Below are 23,153 nucleotides of genomic sequence, written 5' to 3' on the forward strand. Positions count from 1 at the left end.
ACAAATAATGAAGGTAAAAATAAAACTAAACATCAACGGAAAACTCTAATTCGCTTAAATCTACTTCGCTATAGTGAAACTCCTTATCAGTTACAGCAAAGTAGTTACAGAGGCCAAGGAGAGCCTAGCCCCATTTGAGATCCAGAAAACTGAAAGTAAAAACCTTTACAAACATAGGCAACGGAAAATTGATAATTATTCAATGATCGCAAGGAAACTTGAAAAAAATTACTTGTCTTTAAAAGTTTATCGTTTTGAATTTCAAAGAAACGAAAATGTTCATAAAGCTCTTTGAATTGTTCTGAAAGATCGCTTTTTTATACAATTAACCAATTGAGGAAATTGGATCAGTAGGTTAACTTTTTATTCCGCTGTAAAACCCCGAAAAATTAAACCCCATTCTCGAAACTAGAAGTCGAAGTCAATAAACAGATTTTTTAGTACTTCTCCATCAACAAAAATTGCAAATTATTCGACAGGTAGACAACAATGAATGAACGCAATTAAGCTAAAAAAAACGCTTTTTGTTTGAAACTGCTTTGAAATGGCATTGAGTATCAAAAGCAGTTTATGGTTGACGATTTTTTTGATAAAAGTTACCCAAATTGAGAAAATTGTATTAATATGTTTTGTTTTGTACCGCTGGGCCATCTGAAAATTAAATTCCACCTCCGAAACTGGAAGAATATCGCCTTTTTCTTGACCTTTACTCTTAAGCAATTCGATAGTGGAGTTTGCTAAAAAGGAAATTAGTTTAAAAATTCAAGTTTAGTTTAAAAGAAATTAGTGTAAAAAGGAGGAAAAAACCATCACGGCATATTTAAAAGTCATCGCTACGTTTATCAACTTGAGAAAAATTATGGCTTTAAAATTCTTTGATTTTTAAGAAAAAAACTTGAAAAAATTTTTGCACTCTACTGGTCGTAAGAAACAATAAGGAAGCGGCGGTGAAGTGATTACATCTCCCTTTCTCAATCAAATGGATAGATGTCCTAGCGGAGCCTCGATCCGTTCTCGTTGCTTGAGTAATGTTACTTAGCCCCACAAAACAAATATCAAAAAAACGCATGTATTTCTCAAACACGGGGACACGCAAAAAAAATCATCATGACCTATATAATCTGTTCTTAAAAATTTGTTCTTGAAAGTCTCTGATCTTCAAGAACAAATTAAAATTGAAAAAAAAACTTTTTCAATAAACTAGATTAAAAAAAATCCGATGAAACGTTTGAGTAAATTCCATTTTTAAAACTAGAAGTCAATCACTCTCTCTGTGACCTTTTTACTTTTGCTGTCGGATCTTTTTCACAAAATGAATTAATTAACGAATCTGAAAAATGTGAGATTTCAAAAAAAAATTATTTGAACCAATTGCACCTTCAAAATTGAAAGCACATTTTACCTTCTTTAAACAAATGAAAATCAATCAGGAAAGAAACAAAAAAAAATAAAAATAACAAAAAAAATTAGTCCAGATTTTTTCACTCCAGCTTAAAAACAAATTATCCACTTATTCAAAAAACTACTCTTTCTCCTTACTCGCTCGAGATTGGATTCAAAAGCAGAAATTTCAAACGAAATTTTTTTGACACTGGGACAACTTATTTTTTCATTTTGTAATTTTTGTCGAATCAAAAGCAAAAGACAACAAATCTTATGTTGCTCTTTACCCATTCCATTGTTTTTTTTTGGGTAATTGATTTCATGGAAACCAAAAAAAAACTTAAAAACACACCCATGGACAAAATTCCTTTTCAAATATCAGAGAGTTTTTTACAGCGCTCAAAATTGAATCGACTAAAAATACAAAAAATGTCAATGAAACGTCGGGAAATACAAAATAAAGCTTTTATTTTCTAAGAAAACTTTCGAATTTCAAAACTAAACTAAAAATGGTAGTAAAAGCAAAATTTGACTGATTTTTTTTTGTTTTTGATAAAACCAACTCACTCAAAGACAACTAGATCTATGCTTAAAGTTTTTTCCTGGGAAAACTGACCATTCAAACATTCTTTCGAAACCAGAAGTCGATCAGGATGTTTTTGATCTATGCACCTTTTCTGATCGATAGTTGCTATTGCCTTCCTTTAAAAGAAGTAAACGCAAAAAAAAACTGAATTGCGCGTGAACACTTTTCAAACTCTTTCTGGAAAAAACAATCATCACGAGCTTTGTGGGAGTTTTCACTTCGTTCACCGACTCTGAATTACTACAGTATACGAAGGACAGTTGTAACAAAGTTAAAAGTTGATTACACGTGACGCATAATCCGTGATTTGGCAACAAACCAACAAATAATTAGCAGACAAAAAAACGCCCAACAAATCGAAATTTTCCCAAAAAATTCACGCCTGTTGAAAAAAGATCCGGTCGGAACTCAAACACCAGACAAAGGGGAGATAATACTGTTACGTTTCGATAACAAAACAAGTTCAAATTTTAACAAAAGTTCTCTACGGAAAAATGTCTTGTTTCTGGTTACAAGATACTCGCTTTCGCTAAGGTTAGAAAAGATAAGCAATTGTTGTTTTACTCGGACAAGTTAATTAAATTTGGGAAAAAGTTATAGACAATATCAAAATTCAAAAAAAAATGGATTAAACTGGGGTCCAGTTAACGATTGAAACTTTTAATATAGATTAAACGATCGAACTTCCTCTTAAATAAAATTCAGCTGAGAAAACTAGTTCATCTAATAAAACTTTTGTTCAGCTGGAAAACTTGAAGAAAAAAATCATCTCTTGAAAGTAGAAGTTTGTCACAATATTGTGACCTGTACACTTGGGCTGTTTACACGAGCAGTAGCGTGGTATGATTGTGTGACGCAATTTTTCTCCAACCTAAGCCGCATTTAAAAGTGCTACTTTTGGTGGCACTTTTCAATTGGCAAACTGTTTTACAGTATAATGCCAAGTGTTTTGGATTCTGATTCGTAATGATTAGAACATAATAAAAAAGTCCATAAGACTTATCTTAGACTATTGAATACGTTCAGAATTCTTATTGTTCAAAATATATCCAACAAAAAGTTGGAAAAACTTTCAATGAACGCATGGAAATAGTTTAAAGAAATACTGTCTTTTATTTTTCAACAACTCAACACTCAATTTTCTCGAGAGATGAAATTATATGGCCTTAAAGCTCCTAGAAGTTCAAAGATAATTTATAAACACAGAGCACAGAAACGAAGTTGCACCTCTCATTCACAAGCGAAATTATGATCGTTAACGCTACGGGAAAAAAACTGAATTAGTAAAACTTTGAGCCCACAAATTTCCATAAAGGACCCACGCCCATTATGAGTTGACATATTTGCTAAGTGATGCAAAACAATTCTGACGCATTAGCAGTACCATTCACTTTGAAAAAAAAAAGAAAGAAAATTACCAACTAAATTGCCTCAATATCTAGAGCGGACGCAATTTTAATTCAAATCCGAAAAAGCTCTTTAAAAACATTCGAACCTGCCCTTGGGCTGTGGCAAGGGCAGGTTCGAATGTTTTTAAAGAACTTTGTTGGTGCCAAATACAACTAGTTTTGCAGAGGTAGAACAAACGAGCAAAATTTTTTTTCAGAAATGACAATTTTGACAAAGTTCATGCTTTTCCTATGCACCCATTTATTTTGAAATCTTCCTCACCTGCATTTGAGCTTCATGAATAGAGTTTGATTGAATTTGAGTTCTAATTTTAGGGTCTATAAAAGTGAACATAATCGAATAAAAACAATTTAACTAGATTTTTGTTTTGCTATTAGTTATAAAGCAATATTTCTCATTGCAAATCAATTATAAACAAAGAAACAAAGAGTTTTCGTTTTTCGTAGATATACCCTGTGGAACTCCATTATTATCGATTTTCTACCACTTTATTGAGATAAAAATTTCAACTTAAGGGTGTCCTTATTGTCCTTAACGGAATATTCGTCCTTAATGTATTATGGAATATTCGTCCTAAAAATAGGATAAACAAACTACAGCGCCCTTTTATCCAAAATAATCAAAGATGGTGCTAGATGTTAATAGCATCTTTTTCAAGCATTTCCGGATTATCGGACTTCTGGATTGGTACAATAAAAAAATACTTTTATACATTATTTCATATTTTTTATCCAAACTTTTGAACACAGAGGCGAAGCTGCGATTACCAAACACTAGCGAGAACACGGCCACAAAGCAACTCTATCAATTGAATAAAAAAAGAGAAGAAGTAAGCCTCGAATTAGCAAAAACTCGGCTACGTGTGGGGTTTGAATCTGAACCTCCTGTAACCAAGAGATTTTGAGTCTCACACACTATCCACTCAGCCACGCAAGCTTATTAACCGACAAGCACTAGTCACGAATATAGCAGCTACATCTGCTAACAACCTCGCCAATGCGATTTAGCAAAAATGGCATCAAATACAAATCAACTCAATTTTGCATGTAAAAATTTGGAATATAACAAACTGAAGGCATCCACACTATGTAAAAAATTTGCGAAGCATAAAGCCACATCATGTATAATTTTAAGCATTTCAAAAAACTGTGTAATACTTTGAGTTAGAAAGTTATTTGTTGTTATTTGACACAAATCACTTTTTTTGTTCAATTGATGAATTAAAACTGCTTCAACTGTATTAACTTATTTTTATTTTAATGTGAAAGCACATGCTATTAAAAAGCTGCAAGGTTGCGTCACCACTACTGATGTGCCGCACCAATATTTACGTCTAAGGTTTTTTAAGAAAAAAAAAGGAAGGTTTGTACTAAAAGTACTGATACACTCGCTTCGCAAATGTAACACAGAGGCGAAGTTGCACTTCGCATACGCAAGCAAAAATATGACCGATAGTGCTACTGGGAAAACTGAATGAGTAAAACTTTGAGTCTTCAATTTTCTTAAGTGACGCACGCCAATTATGACGCATTAGCAATACCAGTCAACTTGAAAAAAAAAACAAATTACTAACTGACATGCCTCAATTTATTAAAAATAAGTATGATTTTTTTTTATTTGAGATTTTTGGTGAAAATCATTCCCCCACGCCATATAAAGTACTAAGTGATACATTTCGCACCTAGTAACAAATCAATTTTCAAATAAGCTTCTTTAAACCAATTTGGAGCAATTTCTAAGACGGATTAAATCTCGCTTACGCTTATGAAAAAAATCTTGCATTAAACATGCAAAATTGTTATGCTTAAACATGGGAGATTGCTATCACTCGCATTTAAATATGGTATAGATAAATAGATAGATAGATAGATAGATAGATAGATAGATAGATAGATAGATAGATAGATAGATAGATAGATAGATAGATAGATAGATAGATAGATAGATAGATAGATAGATAGATAGATAGATAGATAGATAGATAGATAGATAGATAGATAGATAGATAGATAGATAGATAGATAGATAGATAGATAGATAGATAGATAGATAGATAGATAGATAGATAGATAGATAGATAGATAGATAGATAGATAGATAGATAGATAGATAGATAGATAGATAGATAGATAGATAGATAGATAGATAGATAGATAGATAGATAGATAGATAGATAGATAGATAGATAGATAGATAGATAGATAGATAGATAGATAGATAGATAGATAGATAGATAGATAGATAGATAGATAGATAGATAGATAGATAGATAGATAGATAGATAGATAGATAGATAGATAGATAGATAATAAGGTAATCATAATAATCATAATAAAAAAATAACAATAATCATTAAAATAATTATAATGATAATCATAATAGTAAAATTAATAATAATGATAATCATAATAATAATCATAATAATAATCATAATAATAATAATTATCATAATAATCATAATAATAACACGGAGGCGAAGTTGCACTTTGAGTCTACAATGTTTTTAAGCGATGCACGCCAATTATGAGTCTACATAATTGCTAAGTGAAGCAAACCAATTAAGACGTATTAACAGTACCGGTCAACTTGATTAGAAGTAAAGTACCAATTACCATGCCTCAATTAATAGAGCGTAAGCAATTTAACTAATATACGAAAAAGTTCATTAAAAACATCCGACCCTGCCAATGTTCGAACCCTCTTATTTTGTCGCGTTTCTCCTTTACTGTCTCTACGCTACAGATCTTTGATATCTGGAATTTAAACGTTATTTGTAATCTGATAATTTGTGTTAATATCCTTAGCAATGGTTCTACTTAATAGGTGGTTATCGACCCAAATGAACATTTTAATTTGTCGCAACAACATTTGCAACAACAGGTTGGAAAAAAGAGACTTCATTTTTACACAAGCAAAGAGAGCTTTGCTTGTGTAAAAAATGATAAAATGATCCGGCAAACAATTGATTAAGACGCAAATGAATTTTTTGAATGTTGATCTATGTAATCGAAATCAAAAGGCAATTTGACATAAATAGATCTACAACTCTACGCCCACTGTGGTTTTCTACTGATATCGAAAAAAAAATCGGGGCAAAATTCATGCTAAACCATGTTTTCTTGGAAACTAGTCTAAATAGAAGATCTGAGAGTATCAAGGTGTTGCACAAGTTGTACGCCAGTTTTTTTTTTCAGTTTGGCGATTTCTGCCAAACGAAATAATTAAATAAATTGCATTGTTTTTAAAGAAATAACATCACTTGTGAATACATCAACTTACCTTTTCGAGTTCCGATGAGACGAGTTAGAGTAAGGAGAATTAGAGTAATGAACACATGAAGATTCACACTTGTGACTAGATTTACTTTTATGTCTCTGCGAAGATTCAAAAATAGGGGGGGGGGGGGGTGGAAGCAGTTATCCTTCCTTACCTCTACGCTACAGATCCATCATACTTTGAAGCTAAAGTGCTATTTGTAATTTAATCATTACGACGCCAAACTGTGCATTCTGCGAATTATAACCATTTTCCGCAACAGGCAAAAGTTAGATTTGTCGCAGAATCCGCAACATTGCTATTTTTCTTTGATCTTCTCTGCTGTTTTGGATTCTACGGATAAACATCTAAGACACTGTGTTTCTCAAACTTGCTCCAAAAACAGGCAAATTTGCGGAATCCGAAACAGTTGTGTGGAAACGGGAACCAGTTTGAAAAACCCATGAGCAAATGATATTATATGTGTTCAGTAAACTTAAGCTGACGCGGAATCCGCAACTGTAAGTGGAATCCGCAAAATGTAAGCAGATTCCGCAAATTGTGAGTGGAATTCGCAAATTGGAAGTGGAATCAGCATAACTTTGCGAAATTCACTTATTTTTGCGGAATTTGCTTGTCGTTGGGGAAGTCGGAAGAACTAGTGAAACTTGCTCGTTACGGAATCCGCAACAAAATCAATGTGTCGAAAAAATTAAGTTAGATCTATCTGTACGCAGAATCCACTACAAATCTGTAAGTGGAGTCCCTTCAGATTTCGGAACAAATTTAAGGACTTGTCTCTTGAATCCGGGAACATACAGACACAAAATTTTGCGCCTATTCAATGCACAGTTTGGCCTCGTATTGATATTTTAAGTTAATATCCTTCCCGTGCCAAGCAATTTTTTTAAATTCAGATCTGAAATAACCTTTTTCATATTTACATTTCAGATCTAGAATGGGTGCGAAATAAATAAGTAATGCTTATTTTCTTTAAGGATGGGGCTATTTCAGATCTAATTTCAGATCTGAAATTTAGTTTTTCTTGTTTATTTCAGATCTGAAAAAAACTCTTTCAGATTTGATTTCACATATTAGTTTTTGTGTTTCTTGGTTATTTCAGATCTGAAAATAGCTATTTTAGATCTAAATTTAGATCTGAAATTTTTAGTTTTCTTGGATATTTCAGTTCTGAAAAAATCAATGATTTTTAACACAATTTTTGATTTTTTTGAGACTGTTGTTTCTGACAGCTTCTGCTAGCTACTACCATGTACTCAGCCAAGTGTTCAATGGAAGATTGCCAAAATAAGTTTCCCCAAGCTTAGGAAACATAGGAAACACATAAATAGCGCGTTAAAATCAAAAGTTTGATGTGTTTTAAGTTTTGAGAACATTTTATCACAGTTGAGCAAGAAAATTAGTTCAAAAAAACAGTTTGGGAAATTATTCTGAAGTTTTTTTTGAACCACTAGTTAATCTAAATGATTGTGTATTGCAGAAATATCAAAGATAAAAATCAATTGTTTGCTCGAAATACATAAATTATAATTTATTAAAAGGTTTCTCAGATCTAACTTCCTATCTAAATTTTTTTTCATGCAAATTTCAGATTTGAAACTTTCTATTTCAGATCTGAAGTTTTCAAATTCTTCTTCAGATATGAAAAAGAGTTTCAAATCTGAAAATGATTTAATGTATGAAATGAAGAATTTCAGATCTTGCACAGAAAATTCCCTGGGTGCGGGTTTAGCATTGGCTGTACTTATTAGCTGGATCAAATTAAACACTTTCAAATTAACAGTTTTTGTCGCAACAATTGCATTGCAACAATTTTGCGACTTAGGTAGAAAAAAAAGAGAGCTACTATATTAATACAAGCTACGCATGTGTAATGACAATGTTTTTAGTTTTTATCAACCCCATTTGAGAAACTTTTGGATCGAAATGTTTTTTTTTCCACACTAGAGAAACCAATTTAAAGACTAGAAATCATGTGAGTTTTTTGTGATCATAAAATTTTTTTTATTCACTAGTGAGTTTGTTTTCCTTTTAGCAATGGAAATGAAATGAGTTTTAAGACAATTTCTAGGTTTTAGGTCGAACTGCAATAAATTTAAATTGATTATGAATAAACTTTAATACAGATTGCTTGAAAACAAAAAAAAATCATATCAACCTATATGAGAGTCTGAACTACGTTCATCGACTGCAACCAGACAAAACAAACAAAATCGACAATTTACCGGAGGTTTCTTTTAGTTGTTTCTTGTAGTAGCTTCTTCAAATTATTCTAATTGCAATTAAAATATGTAGATCAAAACATAAATCTGAAAGTTAAAATTTTGTCATAAAAGTTGACATTTGATTCCACTGAATTTATCTTTTGAGATTTTTTCTCTTGTTTTTGCAACTGCCACAACAAGATTTTCCTGCCCAGAATTTTGGGTAATTTGGAATCAATACCTCGGTTTGGTTTGGGGTTTCAGAATTCCGGAAATTTTGTTTATTGCTTTTCGAGAATATTGACGAATTTGGAATATTTTCTAACATATATCAAAGAGGATTGAACAGGCTTTGTCTTTTGGAGCTAGGCGGCTTCCTTTTAACCGGGGAAATTTCCCAAACCTTCGTTATAAAACTGTTCAGAGAATTGACATTTCTTTCAAATAAAATAAGTTAGGTGAATGTTTTAACCAACACCAACTGTTCTTCTTAAATTCACTTGGAAAATGAAATCCAGAGTAAAATACACTCAGGTTAGTTTTTCACCTTAATTTTGCATAATGACGCGCCTTGACGTATCTAGATGCATCGAACTTTTAACCAATCATAAACTTGTACTCTGCGGCATAATTATGCAATAGATACCTGCATCGAATGGTAGCCCTATTAGAGTCCGTCGTTTTGCGGCATTATTATAAAATTTGTTCTCGGGAATTTGAGAACCGTAAAATATGTAGTCGGAAAAAATCAGGCTCAAACATGTCCCTTTCCCCGCATCAAATTATAATTTTTGAAAAAAGGTAAAATGTATGGGTTTACTAGGGGCGGGATATGGAAGTTCCATACTACTGCGTTTTATAGAGCTGCTTTTTGTAGTCTTCTCGCTAGTGTTTGCGAAGTGAATTTTGGCCTTTGCGTTCAAACCATGAGTTTATCGAATTTCGAAGATTTTCCCCTTTTTCACGAATCACTCTTTTGCCCGATTTTTCAGAACAAGAGACGCTCCTTTACAAAGATGAAAATGGCTGGACAATTGGACTTTGAGCTTCAATTTCAAAAGTTCTCTGCTATTCAAAAGTTTTTAGGCAGATTTAATGTGGTTTCTATGAAGATTGTGGTTTCTGACTTGATTATCATTTAAAACTGTCTGTTGTTCAAGTCATCTGTTTCAAGTTTCGGTATCGGTACAAGCATTTTCATTTTAAATGCTTATCAGATTGGAAAAGAACTATTGGCTTAGTGTTTTTTTTTTCAGCGCAAAATCAAGTATTTCAAAGAAAACTTGCAGGGTCTCGAGTCTGTGATTCGGAAAATAAATCACAAGAATTATTCAGGGGCGCAAGAAACTGAGTTTTTTGGGCTAGTCAACATTTTGATTGGCCGAGTCAGCTTGATTGAACGACTCACTCCAAACGATTCACGTTAACAACGTTAACCACTTATTTAAAAAAATCACGTGGATCATTTGATCATCTCGATGATTCCGTAAACAACGGACATACTTTGAGCTTGTCTGCTTTTTTAAGTACTCTCTTCATTCGAAAGTTGTTAATTTATCACTGTAGTCAACTCATAATGCGTCGTTTGATGTGAAAAAATTTCCTATGCCTGTTTTTGAAGAGGACATACATTTTGAGACCTACGGTTTTGTGTGAGATCAAGTATTTCAGGCTTAGTCACCCTTGAGTAAGTTTTGTTTCAAGGATTATTCAACACTGGCAGGTGTTCTTAATTGGCATGTTTTCCTCGAAATTATCGAGCGTTGATATGTTTTTTCTCAAGATTATTTTGACTTAGTGGCTTTCATCTCATTTTCTTGAGATGCTATGTTTACATCTAGTTTGACGCTTTGTTGAATTAATTGCTGCTGCCCTATAAACTACTCTTCTCCAAAAAAAAGTTTTGAAAAACTTTTCAAAAAAATCCCGTTTTTTGCTTCAGTTACCATACTCGGAACTTTCTGTACTTCTAGCACAGCAACTGCCTTCTCTTTTAGTTTGTGTTTTTTTGTTGTTTCAAAGAACTTACCAGCTGCAGATCCATACGTGTTTGATGCCTCAATGTAAAGACAGCACACAAAGTTGGGAAACAGTACCACATACACGATGTCCGAGCACAGTACCCACAGTTCGAATACTGAGTCCACTGAGAGCGCAATTAGGGTGGCCAGGGTGCCCACACACAGAATTGAAGTCTTAAGAATCAGACCCAGTTCCTGTTCTGCGGCCTAAAAGTTGTTCTTATCGGAAAATTATCTCGAACTGTTTCTAAGCTTTAAACGGAGGTATATACACTTTTTTTATAATTAGGGTTGGGAATGTTTTACGAGTAATGGGTTGTTTTAAAGAAGGTTTACAAAAAAAAAAGAATTTTTCGAAACGCTAATAAAAGTATGGGAGCAGCTTAGTTTTTCAAAAAAAAATTAAACAAATTTTTTAAATAGCAACCAATTGGATTTCAAGAGGCATTCTACTGGGACAAATATTCTTGGCACCGTTTTGGACAGAAGTTTTATTCATTCAAAATGACAATAAGTGAATCTTCGGAATAAACTTAGAGTTGGAAAACCTATCACTGATTTTGGAATTAAGTGCCAAATAGAAATCTGAAAATTTATTTTGTCAACATTTGGGTGCATGTTGATTTCCTTTTTTAAAAAAAAACAAATCATTTACATTGGGTCTGAAGACTTGCTTGTAGACATTCCTGGTAAACATGGAACTTGCTGACAACACTGAGCTATCGGCAGACGACATTACAGCAGCAGACACTGCACCCAACCCCACCCAGCTGACCATGGGGGGAGTGAGGTACTGCAGCACGAGGGGCAGAATCAGCTTGCTCTCTCCGATTTCAGAGGGCTGCTTGGCCTCGTAGCCCACCAGCGTCCAGTCTGGAAAATGCTCAAATTTAATGTTCCAACTCTCAGAATTGGTTAAAACATAAGCATGAATTGATAAAATAACTTGAGTTGTCAATAACCTGGCCAATCATTTAATGGTTAGTTTTTTGATACTTAAAATTGACAGCGGATGGAATCTGAAATTTTTGGTGATACTTGTTACGTCCGCTGTCTTAAACCTAAAATATTAGGCAGACAATGGGATAATGGCCATGTGAATAGCCTGAAATACAATTTAAAAAAGGGCTTCTCCATTCTCTATTCATTCACTTATCCTACAATTATTAGTTAGAACCCGGAGATGCTACTGCACATTTACTTAACTTAAACGTTAATTGTCAAGCAATTCAATACAAACCATCCAAAGATCTTGCAGCGGCTCCTAAGAGGACGGCGGGAATGGCCATAACAAAACACCCGATTCCTCCGCTGAAAGACAGTCCAATTGCCCTGCCGACTGACCTGGAGGAGAGAACTCTCTGGAAGTACACCTGCCACGGGATCCCTCCGAACATCTGGAAACAAAACTGAGATGGAGTCTTTTTACTAATGACTTTGGGGCTTTCATGTATACAAAAACAAAATCTCTAAAGGTTACAAGGGCCCCAAAAAAATAAATTTTTAGGTTTCGGGCCTCAAAACTATGAATTTCCCCGAAATTGGCCCCAAAGTTTGAATTGCTCGTAATTTGAACTATTCCAGTTTTCAAGGGTTTTGGAGAAACATCTCTCCATAATTATCGAGCATATAAGATGAATATTTGAACGAGCCATCAAAATTTTAAGCATGTTCATAATTCTGTTTTCATGACTCTGGAATGATGTTGACTTACGAGAAGGAGTGCTATATCTAGCCAGTGTCCGGCCTGTTTCCACTCGAACTCTCCTTTCCACTCTGGCCAAGTTTCCATGATCGGCTTCACGTGCTCGTTTCCCAGGGCAAAGGGCACACAGATCCACTAAAATTCATGTTAATAGCTCCAAAATGTAAGTGGATTCCACTTACAAAACTTCCGTGGATTCCGCGTACATATGAGTATCACGTAAAATTTGTCGGCATATTTGTCGGCAACAAGCGAATATAGCTAGTTATTTTGGTTTCCGCAACTCTATGTGGATTCCGCAAAATGTAAGTGGATTCCGAATTTTGTTCAATGCTGAACTTGCATATGAACAACTAAAAGCTAGATCTGGAATTCTTATCTCTAGCAATGCGGAATTTAAAAGCAAGGACTTAATCATTGTCAGCGGAATCCACGAACAAGTCTTAAAACATTGGTTACCTAAATCGGTGGATGTCATCTTATCGTATTTTGAAATACAACACCGAATAGATTCAATATTTCGAGTCATTGAGTTGAGAGTGTATGGAAATGCAACACGCAGCATACCGCCAAATTTGGTCGGTATTTAGGATTGCGTCAATTCAAAATACTGATTTTGGAAGCATAACGCCAAATAAATTCAGTATTTGTAGTCTTTGGATTGAGAGTGTATGGAAACACAACACACAGCATATCGCCAAATTAGGTCAGTATTTGGGATTCCATCAATCCCAAATACTGGTCAGTATTTTGGATTGATGGAATCCCGAAAACTGGAATAATATGGAATAAATATGGAATAAATTCATTAATTGGAGTCATTAGGTTGAGAGTGATTAGAAACCCAACGCATAGCAAATCGTCGAATTAGTTCGGTATTTGGAATTTTATCGAACCCGAATATTGGTCAGTAATTGGAATTCCATTAATCCCAAACACCGATCAAGTAAACTCCTATTCTAGTGAAATCAAATGATGTAACTCAAAGATATAATTTCAAACGCTACTATATATATATATATATATATATATATATATATATATATATATATATATATATATATATATATGTATATATATATATCTAAACGGAGTCCGCAAACAAAATACGGATTCAACTTACAATTTCCGGATTCAACTTACATTTTGCGGATTCCGCTTACAGTTGCGGATTCCGCATCAGCCCAATTTTACTATACACGTGTCTTAATGTTTGTTTAAGAACTCCACAAACTGTTTTGGATTCCCCAAGTACGGTTGCGGTTCCTCAAATTTGTCTATTTTTGGAGCGATTTTGAGCTGAACAGTATTTTAAGTATTTGTTTGAGGAGCTTTAATAGCAAAGAAGATCAAAGATAAGTAGCAATGATGTGGATTCCTTGACAGATCTGATTTTGGATTGTTGTGGAATCTGATTACAATGCACAGAATGCACAGTTTAGCCTCGTAATGGATCTTGGTACAGTCGCACCTTAGCTACACAAGCAAAGCGAAGCGTAGTGTTTTCTTACGGTATTTATTTTTTACGGCACATGTCGCACATAAAAGTTTCGAACGCAAATAAAAGTTAAGGGTTTGATTGAAAGAGGAGGTACGCGAATCTTCTCTGCACAAGTTGTGTCTGCCTGGCCTACTTTTTTGATGAAAAAAGTTTTCCCCCTAGAAAAATGTACCAGTTTTAAAATTTTGCCCGTTTTTGGAATTTTTCTGAGTTTTTTCAAAAACCTTTTCGCAAAATCTAAAATTAAAAGTTCAATTTCAATCGTTTTGGATATTTTTTTGTTTTTCTTGAAAACTACCTTGCCAGTTCTAGAAATCAAAAGCAGTTAGAAATTTCTCTGCAGAGGCAGTTACTCGCTACCTTTTATAGGAACTTAATTTTGGAACCAGAAAAACTCTTTTTTTTTTAAATTTGACTTTTTTCGGAAGGATTTTATCCGTAACTACCCTGCCAGATCTGAAATAAAGTGTTCAATTACACTAGGAGATGCTAGAAGTTTTTCTGCTTTGCAACTGAACCCTTATTTTTGGTTAAAACGAAGGTTGAGTTCAAAAAAATCCATGTTTTGAAATGTTGACCTCGAAAACTACACTTACAAATTCATAACTAAAAGTCAATCGAAAAACAAAGCGCTAAGAACGTTTTTTTTTCATTGCGGCTACGCCCTAGTTGTCGTTCAAAAGCACTGATGGACATAGCAAAAGTCAGTTTTGTGAAAAACTTTTTTTTTGGAAATTTTGGAAGTTTTTTTTTCGCTTCAGCATTATTTCCAAAAAGTGTTATTAAACCGGTACGTTAAGCTGCGCAGCAAAAACCCAGATGCTAAGACGTTTGACAGTAAACCATGTAGTAGGGGCTGGACTCTGGCACACAGCAGAAACTTAATCTTACCTTTTTTTTCAATTTTCCATTTTTGATCTTTTTAGAGCTACTTTTGGCCCGTTTTCTCGGGTCTTTGTGAAAACAATATTTCTATATCAATTTTTTAAGTAAATTATATCTTTTTTCTTCTGACCGTTTAAAAGGGAAGATTATTTTGTGATTGGGTGTGTTTCATTTTTTTCTATTTTCTTTGGTTTTTCGCGAAAAACAGGTACCACAAAGAGTCATCAGAATATGTCCAGTGATACAACAGATTTCAGCCTTTTTATTTGGGATTTTATGATTTGAAAGACGTCCAAAACAGTTCGAAACAACATCCTAATTTCCAGAAAAATAGGCTGGAAAATTTGAGTAGAGCATTCGAAAAATTTCATTTCGAGCGAGTAAAGCAATCAAGTAACAAATGTTATACAAAACTAAATGATTTTGGCCGTAGAATTCAAAAATAACTGCTTTTGGAAGCCCTTGTAGCAGTTGTTTGGCAATTAAAACCGTCTTTAAAAATTTAAATTAATTGTTGTCTAAAATTTATCAGAAAAAATTGAGAAAAACTTATAAAAATTTTTTAACTTTGTGCTTGTTAGAACTTTTTTGAAGTCACATGATATCGATTATGTCTAATCAACTAATATACTAAACGTTCGCACTAAAAAACCATGCACTAAAATTACTCATTTTTACGGCATATGTCCCACATAAAAGCTTCAAGTCGCAAATAAAAATTAAGGATTTGATTGAAAAAGCAGGTATGCGAGTCTTCTCTGCACAAGTGGTGTCGAACTATTTTTTCGATCTAAGATTAAAAGTTCAATTTCAATCGCTCTTTGGATATTTTTTGGTTTTTTCGAAAACTACCTTGCCAGTTCTGGAAAACAAAAGCAATTGGAAATTTCTCTGCAGAAGCAGTTACGCGCTACCTTTTATAGGAACTTAATTTTGGACCCAGAAAAAGTTTTTTTTTAAAACTTTGACCTTTTTGGGAAGATTTTTATCAATAACTACCCTGCCAGATCTGAACTAAAGATTTCAATTACACTAGTAGATGCTAGAACTTTTCTGCTCTGCAACTGAACCCTAATTTTTGGTTAAAGCGAAGGTTGAATTTAAAAAAAAAATCCATGTTTTCAAATGTTGACCTCGAAAACTACACTTACAAATTCATAACAAAAAGTCAATTGAAAAACAATGCGCTAAGGACTTTCTTTTCATTACGGCTACGCCCTAATTGTTGCTGAAAAACAGTGATGGTTGTAGCAAAAGTCAATTTTGTGACAATTTTTTTGTTTTTTGGAAATTTCGGAAGTATTTTTCGCTTCAGCACATTTTTCAAAAATTGTTTTTAAACCGATAATTTAAGCGGCGCGGGAAAACTCCAGATGCTAAGACGTTTGACAGTAAATCATGTAGTCGGGGCTGGACTACGGCACACATCAGAAGCTTAGTCTTACCTTTTCCTTCCTTTTTTCATTTTTTGATCATTTTAGAGCTACTTTTGGCCCTTTTTCTCGCTTTTGTTTGCAAATAGCAGCCTCGCTTCTTTGTGAAAACAATATTTCTATATCATTTTTTATTTGAGTTATATCGTTTTTTTCTTCTGACCGTTGAAAAGGGAGAGGAATTTTGTCACTGGGTGTGTTTCAGGTTTTTTCTATTTTTTTTTTGGTTTTTCACGAAAAACAGGTACCACAAAGAGTCATCAGAATATGTCCAGTGATACATCAGATTTCAGCCTTTTTAGTTGAGATTTGATGGTTTGAACAGTTCGAAGAAACATCCTAATGTCCAGAAAAACATGCTGGAAACTGAGTTTTAGTCTAATTTCATTTCGAGCGAGTAAAGCAATCAAGTAACAATCGTTATATGAAATTAAGTGATTTCGGCCGTAAAACTCAAAAATAACTGCTTTTGGAAGCCTGTTTAGCAGTTGTTTGGCAATTAAAACTGGCTATAAAAAAGTTTTAAAAATTTTGTTTAAAAATTAACAGAAAAAGTTAAGAAAAACTTTAAAATATTTTTAAGTTTTGTGCTTGTTATACATTCTGTGAAGTCAAATGACAAATGATGTCAATTATGTCTCATCAATTAATATACTAAACGTTCGCATAGTTCTCTATTCACACCATGGACTGAGAACCACTCTAATTTGAAAAAAAACTACTTTGTTGTTTTATCTATAAATGTGATCGCAGCAGTCTGTGCTATACTTGCACAGCAACCGCCTATCCTTGTTGTTCTTTATTTGAATAAAAAAGAAGCACATTCAAAACAGAAGTCAAAAATCAGTCTCTAGTTTGTTTTTGCTCCTTCGCTTTTGCCTCGCGAGAAAAACTCCTCAATTTTAGTGGTGGTAACATGGTTACTCACGAGACCGACGAACATGCAGAGGAGTTGGATGACGTCAGTGTATGCCACCGAGTATAGTCCCCCGAACAGGGTGTATAGTACTACAATACAGGCACTGATCACCACACTGTAGTTGTTGGGGATGTCAAGAATGACTGTGATTGTTGAACCCAGTGCCGCTGAAAAACAAAGCGGGCTTGAAACTTGGTTCGAAATGAGTTTCTGAAATGAGCCTCTGACCCCAATTAGCACTAATTTTGATGAGAGATCATTCGCCGAAAAAAATCACTGATTTTATTTTGAATGGCTAACTTTGCTGTATTTTGAATGACTTAATTGCGATTTTGTAACTTTTTACCCAAAATTGCGGCAGACCAGAACGTCTCTCCCACCAGGGCGGGGAGGTAGAGAAGTCCCCCCATCTTAGTGCCAAACTTCTCCTGGAAGGGATCCAGCATCGTGATGTAATTTCTGCTCCTCATTATCTTCGCAAAGCATAGACCACCTAAAGATAAAAAAAATGTTGGTGACTGAGAACTACTCCAGCCTCAGAATTCTGAGGCTAGAGTATTTCTCAGTCATCAAAGTTTTTGTTTGAACAATTCAACCCCCTTTTTGGTTTTTCAGTTTCTACTTTTCTTTAGGATTATAATTTACTTAGTTTGATGCACTCAATTCTTAGCCAATGTTCCGGACTCCCTTACAGCCGCTCTAATCAATTTTCCAATTTCATCCACGCGAAATTAAGTTCCACAAATAACCAACAGAATGGATCCAGTGATCTATCGAAGTGATGCACCTCCAGTCGTGAGACAGCTGACATCAAAAAAATTTGCATACAATTTTCTGTGTTGATAAAAGCTGGTTAAGAAAAAAAATTTTTAGAACAATTTTAGCAAGTAAAGCAGGCACCCATTGCCCCTTCTAAAGGATTTGACCCCCTCGCCACCCAAAGAGTTGCACCCAAATGGAGGGGCTGTAGCGAATGGGCAAGACGTGCCTCTTTTGACACGCAGGTCGTGTGTTCGAATCCCACTTCGGTCACGGTTGGAGGGGTCCCAATGTCATCCGCCTCCTCAAGGTGGGACCGGCATCGGTAAAATGGGCGACACCAATCTCCCCCACAGAAGCAAGGCCCAAGATAGTAAGGAAGGAGTAGGGCCGAGAGCAAATAAAAAATAGCACCCAAAAGTACCATTTTGCCCCATCCGTTTTGGACCGTAAAGTTTTTATAAAAGTGCCTTTGGCTCCAATATATACTAATTAATTAATTAATTTGTATATATTGGACCCAATATATATTTTGAGGAAAAACGGGCGCCAAAAACTTGGTTATTTTTTTTTGGTCAAAACCTTACAAAAAGTGCCTAAAACAACGTCCCTGGCCTTTTTTCAAAAAATTGCCTGCAAGCAAAGTATTTGATCAAAATAGGGTCTTCGAGGTTTTTTTTGGGAGAGCTCGGAAAATATATATTTGCCGCCCTAAACACGGTCGATAATAATTTGGATTGTTTTTTTGAAAAATCTTGATATGCACCTGAAATTGGAACTTCCAAACAGAAAAATGACTCGATAAATGATTGAGTGGAGATTTTGATAGGTCGGGCTAACCGATGAAAAGACTGAGTGAGTATCCCCATGGTGCCTGGTTCCACACCATCCCATAAGAGGGGTCATATATTGCCTCTGCAGTGCCATTGATGAAGCCACCTCCGACCCACGTTGCTGAAATGATAAACAAAATACTTAAATATTTATGTTTTTCAGATTGTTTTGTAACTAGATGCTTTCTAATTACACAATCTATTAAGAACCTCTTTTAGATTTTTTAATTTTGTTACATGACCACATCAAGAACTGACTAAAATAACTTGGGTCTAGTATGGTTTTTCTACCAATGTTTGTTTGTTTAAGGCCTCAGAGAAAGCTCGTATGGGGGTAAAATGTAGCATAATCAAGCCTTCTTGATTGCTTGATTGTGATTGGGATTCAAAAAAATAATGAAGTTTTCACAGTGTCGACAAAAATTAGTCTAAATCAGGGGTGGATCTAGGATTTTCTCGAGGGGGGGGGGGGGGGGGACGGATTTTCAAAAAATTCTTGAAAATTTTGTCGACATTTCTTTTTAGGTGAACCAAATTGATTTTTCGAGCTTTCCCAAAGCATTAAAAAGACCCTGTTTGGTCAAACTTTCTGCGCTGCAGGCAAAATTTTGAAAAAACAGGCCAAAAAAAGCATTGTTAGTCACTTTTTGGAAAATTTTGACCAAAAAATCACGTTTTTTCGGCGCGCGCTCCCCCCTAAAAATTACTATATATTGGCGCCTAAGGCGCCTTTAGACAAATTTTTGGGTCCGTGAACCAAAAATGGAAATCCCAAAATAGTACAAAGGGGACCTTTTGGGTCGGCAGGGGGTCGAATCCCTGAGGGGGGGGGGGGGGGGCGTCCGCCACCTATATCCACCCCTGGTCTGATTACTTTTATTGAGAGAGCAATTTACAACCAATTGAGAGAGCAATTTACTGTCGCTGCTTGGAATTTAGGCCTGAAACCGGCTTTTTTATTTTGGTTTTTTGGGCAGGCTTTTTTTGTGTTTTTGTATATTTCTGTGAATTTTAAGTAATTCTCTTGCGATTAAGTAGAGATGGCGATTTGAAAAAAAAAAGAAATTAAACCCACTATTTTGTTAAATTTGAAAATGAATTTACTGCCATTGACAGCAAGATACCGCGCAAGTTGTATATAATGCTCCGAAAATTGCAAAAAAAATCTTTGAAATTGAATTTGTTTTTGATTTTTTCCAAAGTCAAATGATCAAGCCACAGGTTTCATCAGAATTGTCATTTATTTTACAAAAAATTAAGATCACAAGAAAAAACTGTATAAAAATATCATTAAATTATAACAAGGATAGCCGATTATTGCAAATATAGCCAAGAAAACTCCTGCCACAGTAATATTAAAACTAAAATAGAAACATTTTTTTTGTATATAAATTGTAGTTTGGTATTCGTGGTGCGATGAGTGGACCTGGACAAAAGCCTTAATTTCAGACATACTACATAGTAAGGGTAAAATAAGAATAACTTGTAATCTAGCGTAACAGTTTTCTTCAAAAAAAAAGAAGAAAAAGTTCTAAATTTTTGCAGACGTTTCTTTTATTTTTCCAAAAAAATTCTGAATAGTAGGCTAAAACACTTAAAAAATTGAGGTATAGCTGAATTTTCACAATTCAATTTATAAGGGCTACTTTGAGCTATAAGCTATAATAAGCCTATTGTAAGACCCACTCACTCACTTCACTTACTCGAAATTAGACTAAACTCAGAAAAAGCAAACCAATTTCGAATCAATTGATGTGATTTTTTATGATCTATAACTCAACTCATTTTGATGCTTAACTCTGGTACTTGATTTTGCGTGGCAAGCAAAAAAAAGTTTAAAATTCACCCGTACACAAAGTTCTTCCCCATTTTCAATATTCGGAAGGACAAATATAAACACTATGAAAACAGAAAAAAAAACATTGAAAACTTATATCTGAACTTCAAATAAAGTAGATGAATACTTTGTGGTTCAGATTTTCTTGTAACTTGATACATTCCAGCTATACGTTATATTTTTTTGTTATGCGACCGAATCAGGAAATGACCAAAACAGACAATGGTGTTGAAAGTTTTTTTTTACCCAGTTTTCTCTACCTCATAAAACTTTGAATGAGTTCAAGTGTGGTATCATTCACAAGATTTATAAGTCGTCAGTGGGGTTTGAAAAACTACAAAATAATTCAATGTCAAGAAAAATTGGTTTAACAATTTTCGTTTTCAGGCCAATTTAGAGTTCGGTTTGGTAGCGTCACGAGAGAATTACCCCAGTAAAAAGACAAACGTTTTGTTTTAAGTTTCAATTAAACTAATATTAAATTTAGGAACAGAAGTAAACGTTTTTTTTTTAAATCTAGAGTTCCTTTTGAAATTTTTCTCAAAGTTAATATCGGTGGTAAAAATCTGCACTACTGGCAAAACAACCAACTAATTGTGTTTTTTTTCTGTCGGTTTTTTTTTTGTTCAGCATGAGTAATTAAGCGTAAATTTCAATCAATTGGAACACAGATCGCCTAACAAGAGCACCGGGCTACATGGCAAATAGTACATACTGCTGAAAGAAAGTGCAAACGAACATCTGCAACTAGAAAAATTTTATTTGTTTTATAAGTTCTTCAAAAGTCAAATGATAAAGCCACAGATTCAGCAAGAAAACCTAATTACTGTACAGGTAAAAATCAGTATGATGCAAAATCAGTATTGTTCGATCAACTCAAGATGTTATTGGCCATCAACCAGAAGTTGGATGGGCTTTCAGGGGAAGAGTGGCCTCATCGTCGACAGCTTTGGATCCAAATGAACAAAACAGGTTAATTTCAAGTGGAGTAAAGGCTAGAGATTTTAAATCATTAGAGGTTGAAGATCAGGTCACAAAGTTGATCATAGGATCCAGGATAATTTGGACAGTGGGCAACCCTGATATCCCTTTAGACACCGAGATACAAGCTTATAGTGGCTCCAACACCCAGGAAAAATCTAACTTGGTTGGAAAATACTTTCAGAAAAAAACTAAAAACTTTAGTGCTACACGACGGCACAAGCAGTATTTTAAATACCGATAAGAGCGCTAACGATATCTAAAACGACGTCAAAAACTTGGTTGACTTGTTTTCTGAAATCTTTTCATTATCTGTGAAGTACAACCACTGAGTAAAAAAGCAAGCAATGATATGAAAAACAGTCGAATAAAATACATGATGAAGTATTGGATGATTATTATGATACCAAAATTTATCATAGGATTAAGCTAAATTAGAAAATAAAAGATATTGGCGATTTTAATTGAAATGGATTTTGTGGAAATAGTAGTCCTTGCAATCGCCAATATCTTTTAATTGCTAACTTAGCTTAATCTTATCATACCCTTTGACATCACAGTAATCAATCCATACTGCATCATATTAATCTATTCGACTGTTTTCCATATCATTGCTTGCTTTTTTACTCAGTGGTGGTAAAAAACCACTCAGTAAAAAGCAAGCAATGATATGAAAAACAGTCGAATGGATTAATAAGATGCAGTCTTGGTTGATTATTGTGATATCAAAGGGTATGATACAATTAAGCTTAAGGGGCAAATAAAAGATCTTGTTGATTACAATGACTACTATTTCGACAAAATCCATTCAAAGGACAATCATTCTGCCGTTTTTGAATAATATACCAAGGAAGCGCGAGACCGACAGAAACAACTTGGTCTCTAATGCTGAATGCTTTAAAAAGACAAAACTAGCCAAAACTCACACCTTCAGGGGTATCAATCATCATATACAATATCAGATGCCTATGAGTTTGTACAACAACTATTGATGATATGTTTGTTCAAAATATGTGTAACTATGATTCGTTATGCAGCAACCAACATATTTCTTGATGATACTATTTCTGTTGTCGTTCTTACTTTCAACTTGGTAAACCCGGTGGAACGGCAGTGGACCACATCGACTTGACAAAAAAAATTTCAGCAGTAATTTATTTCATGCCCTGCTTTTTTCGACCTCTGAGAATTTATTTTTAAGAAAATCACTTAGGTGAGCAAAAAAAACGTTTGATATGCGGAGTTATTCAAACCAACCCAGCCCCCATACTCATTTATTCCGAACCTAAAACAAAACTAAAACAAAACCTAAAATTTATGACATTAGTTCATCTAAATATCCAAAGCATAAGCGGAAAAATCAAAAACATCGAAAGTTTTTTGAAACTATCTGGGAAAATACAACCCTTGCATTAACGGA

At 34.2% G+C, this 23,153-nt stretch overlaps 1 protein-coding gene across 1 annotated transcript in view; it reads right to left on the reverse strand.

Annotated features, from left to right (window-relative positions):
* Window positions 1–23,153, reverse strand: part of LOC134843752 (high-affinity choline transporter 1-like) — a 34,714-nt gene that overhangs the window by 9,149 nt on the left and 2,412 nt on the right. Inside the window, exons 2-8 of the mRNA XM_063860016.1 lie at window positions 18,923–19,036; window positions 17,670–17,816; window positions 17,333–17,490; window positions 12,595–12,720; window positions 12,121–12,277; window positions 11,536–11,753; window positions 10,889–11,087 (exon numbers count right to left, since the gene is read on the reverse strand). Coding sequence (XP_063716086.1) covers window positions 10,889–11,087; window positions 11,536–11,753; window positions 12,121–12,277; window positions 12,595–12,720; window positions 17,333–17,490; window positions 17,670–17,816; window positions 18,923–19,036 — 1,119 coding nt within the window. The remainder of the gene's footprint in view (window positions 1–10,888; window positions 11,088–11,535; window positions 11,754–12,120; window positions 12,278–12,594; window positions 12,721–17,332; window positions 17,491–17,669; window positions 17,817–18,922; window positions 19,037–23,153) is intronic.

This window comes from Symsagittifera roscoffensis, chromosome 1 (assembly GCF_963678635.1).
Source record: "Symsagittifera roscoffensis chromosome 1, txSymRosc1.1, whole genome shotgun sequence".
In the NCBI taxonomy this organism is placed as follows: Eukaryota; Metazoa; Xenacoelomorpha; order Acoela; family Convolutidae; genus Symsagittifera; species Symsagittifera roscoffensis.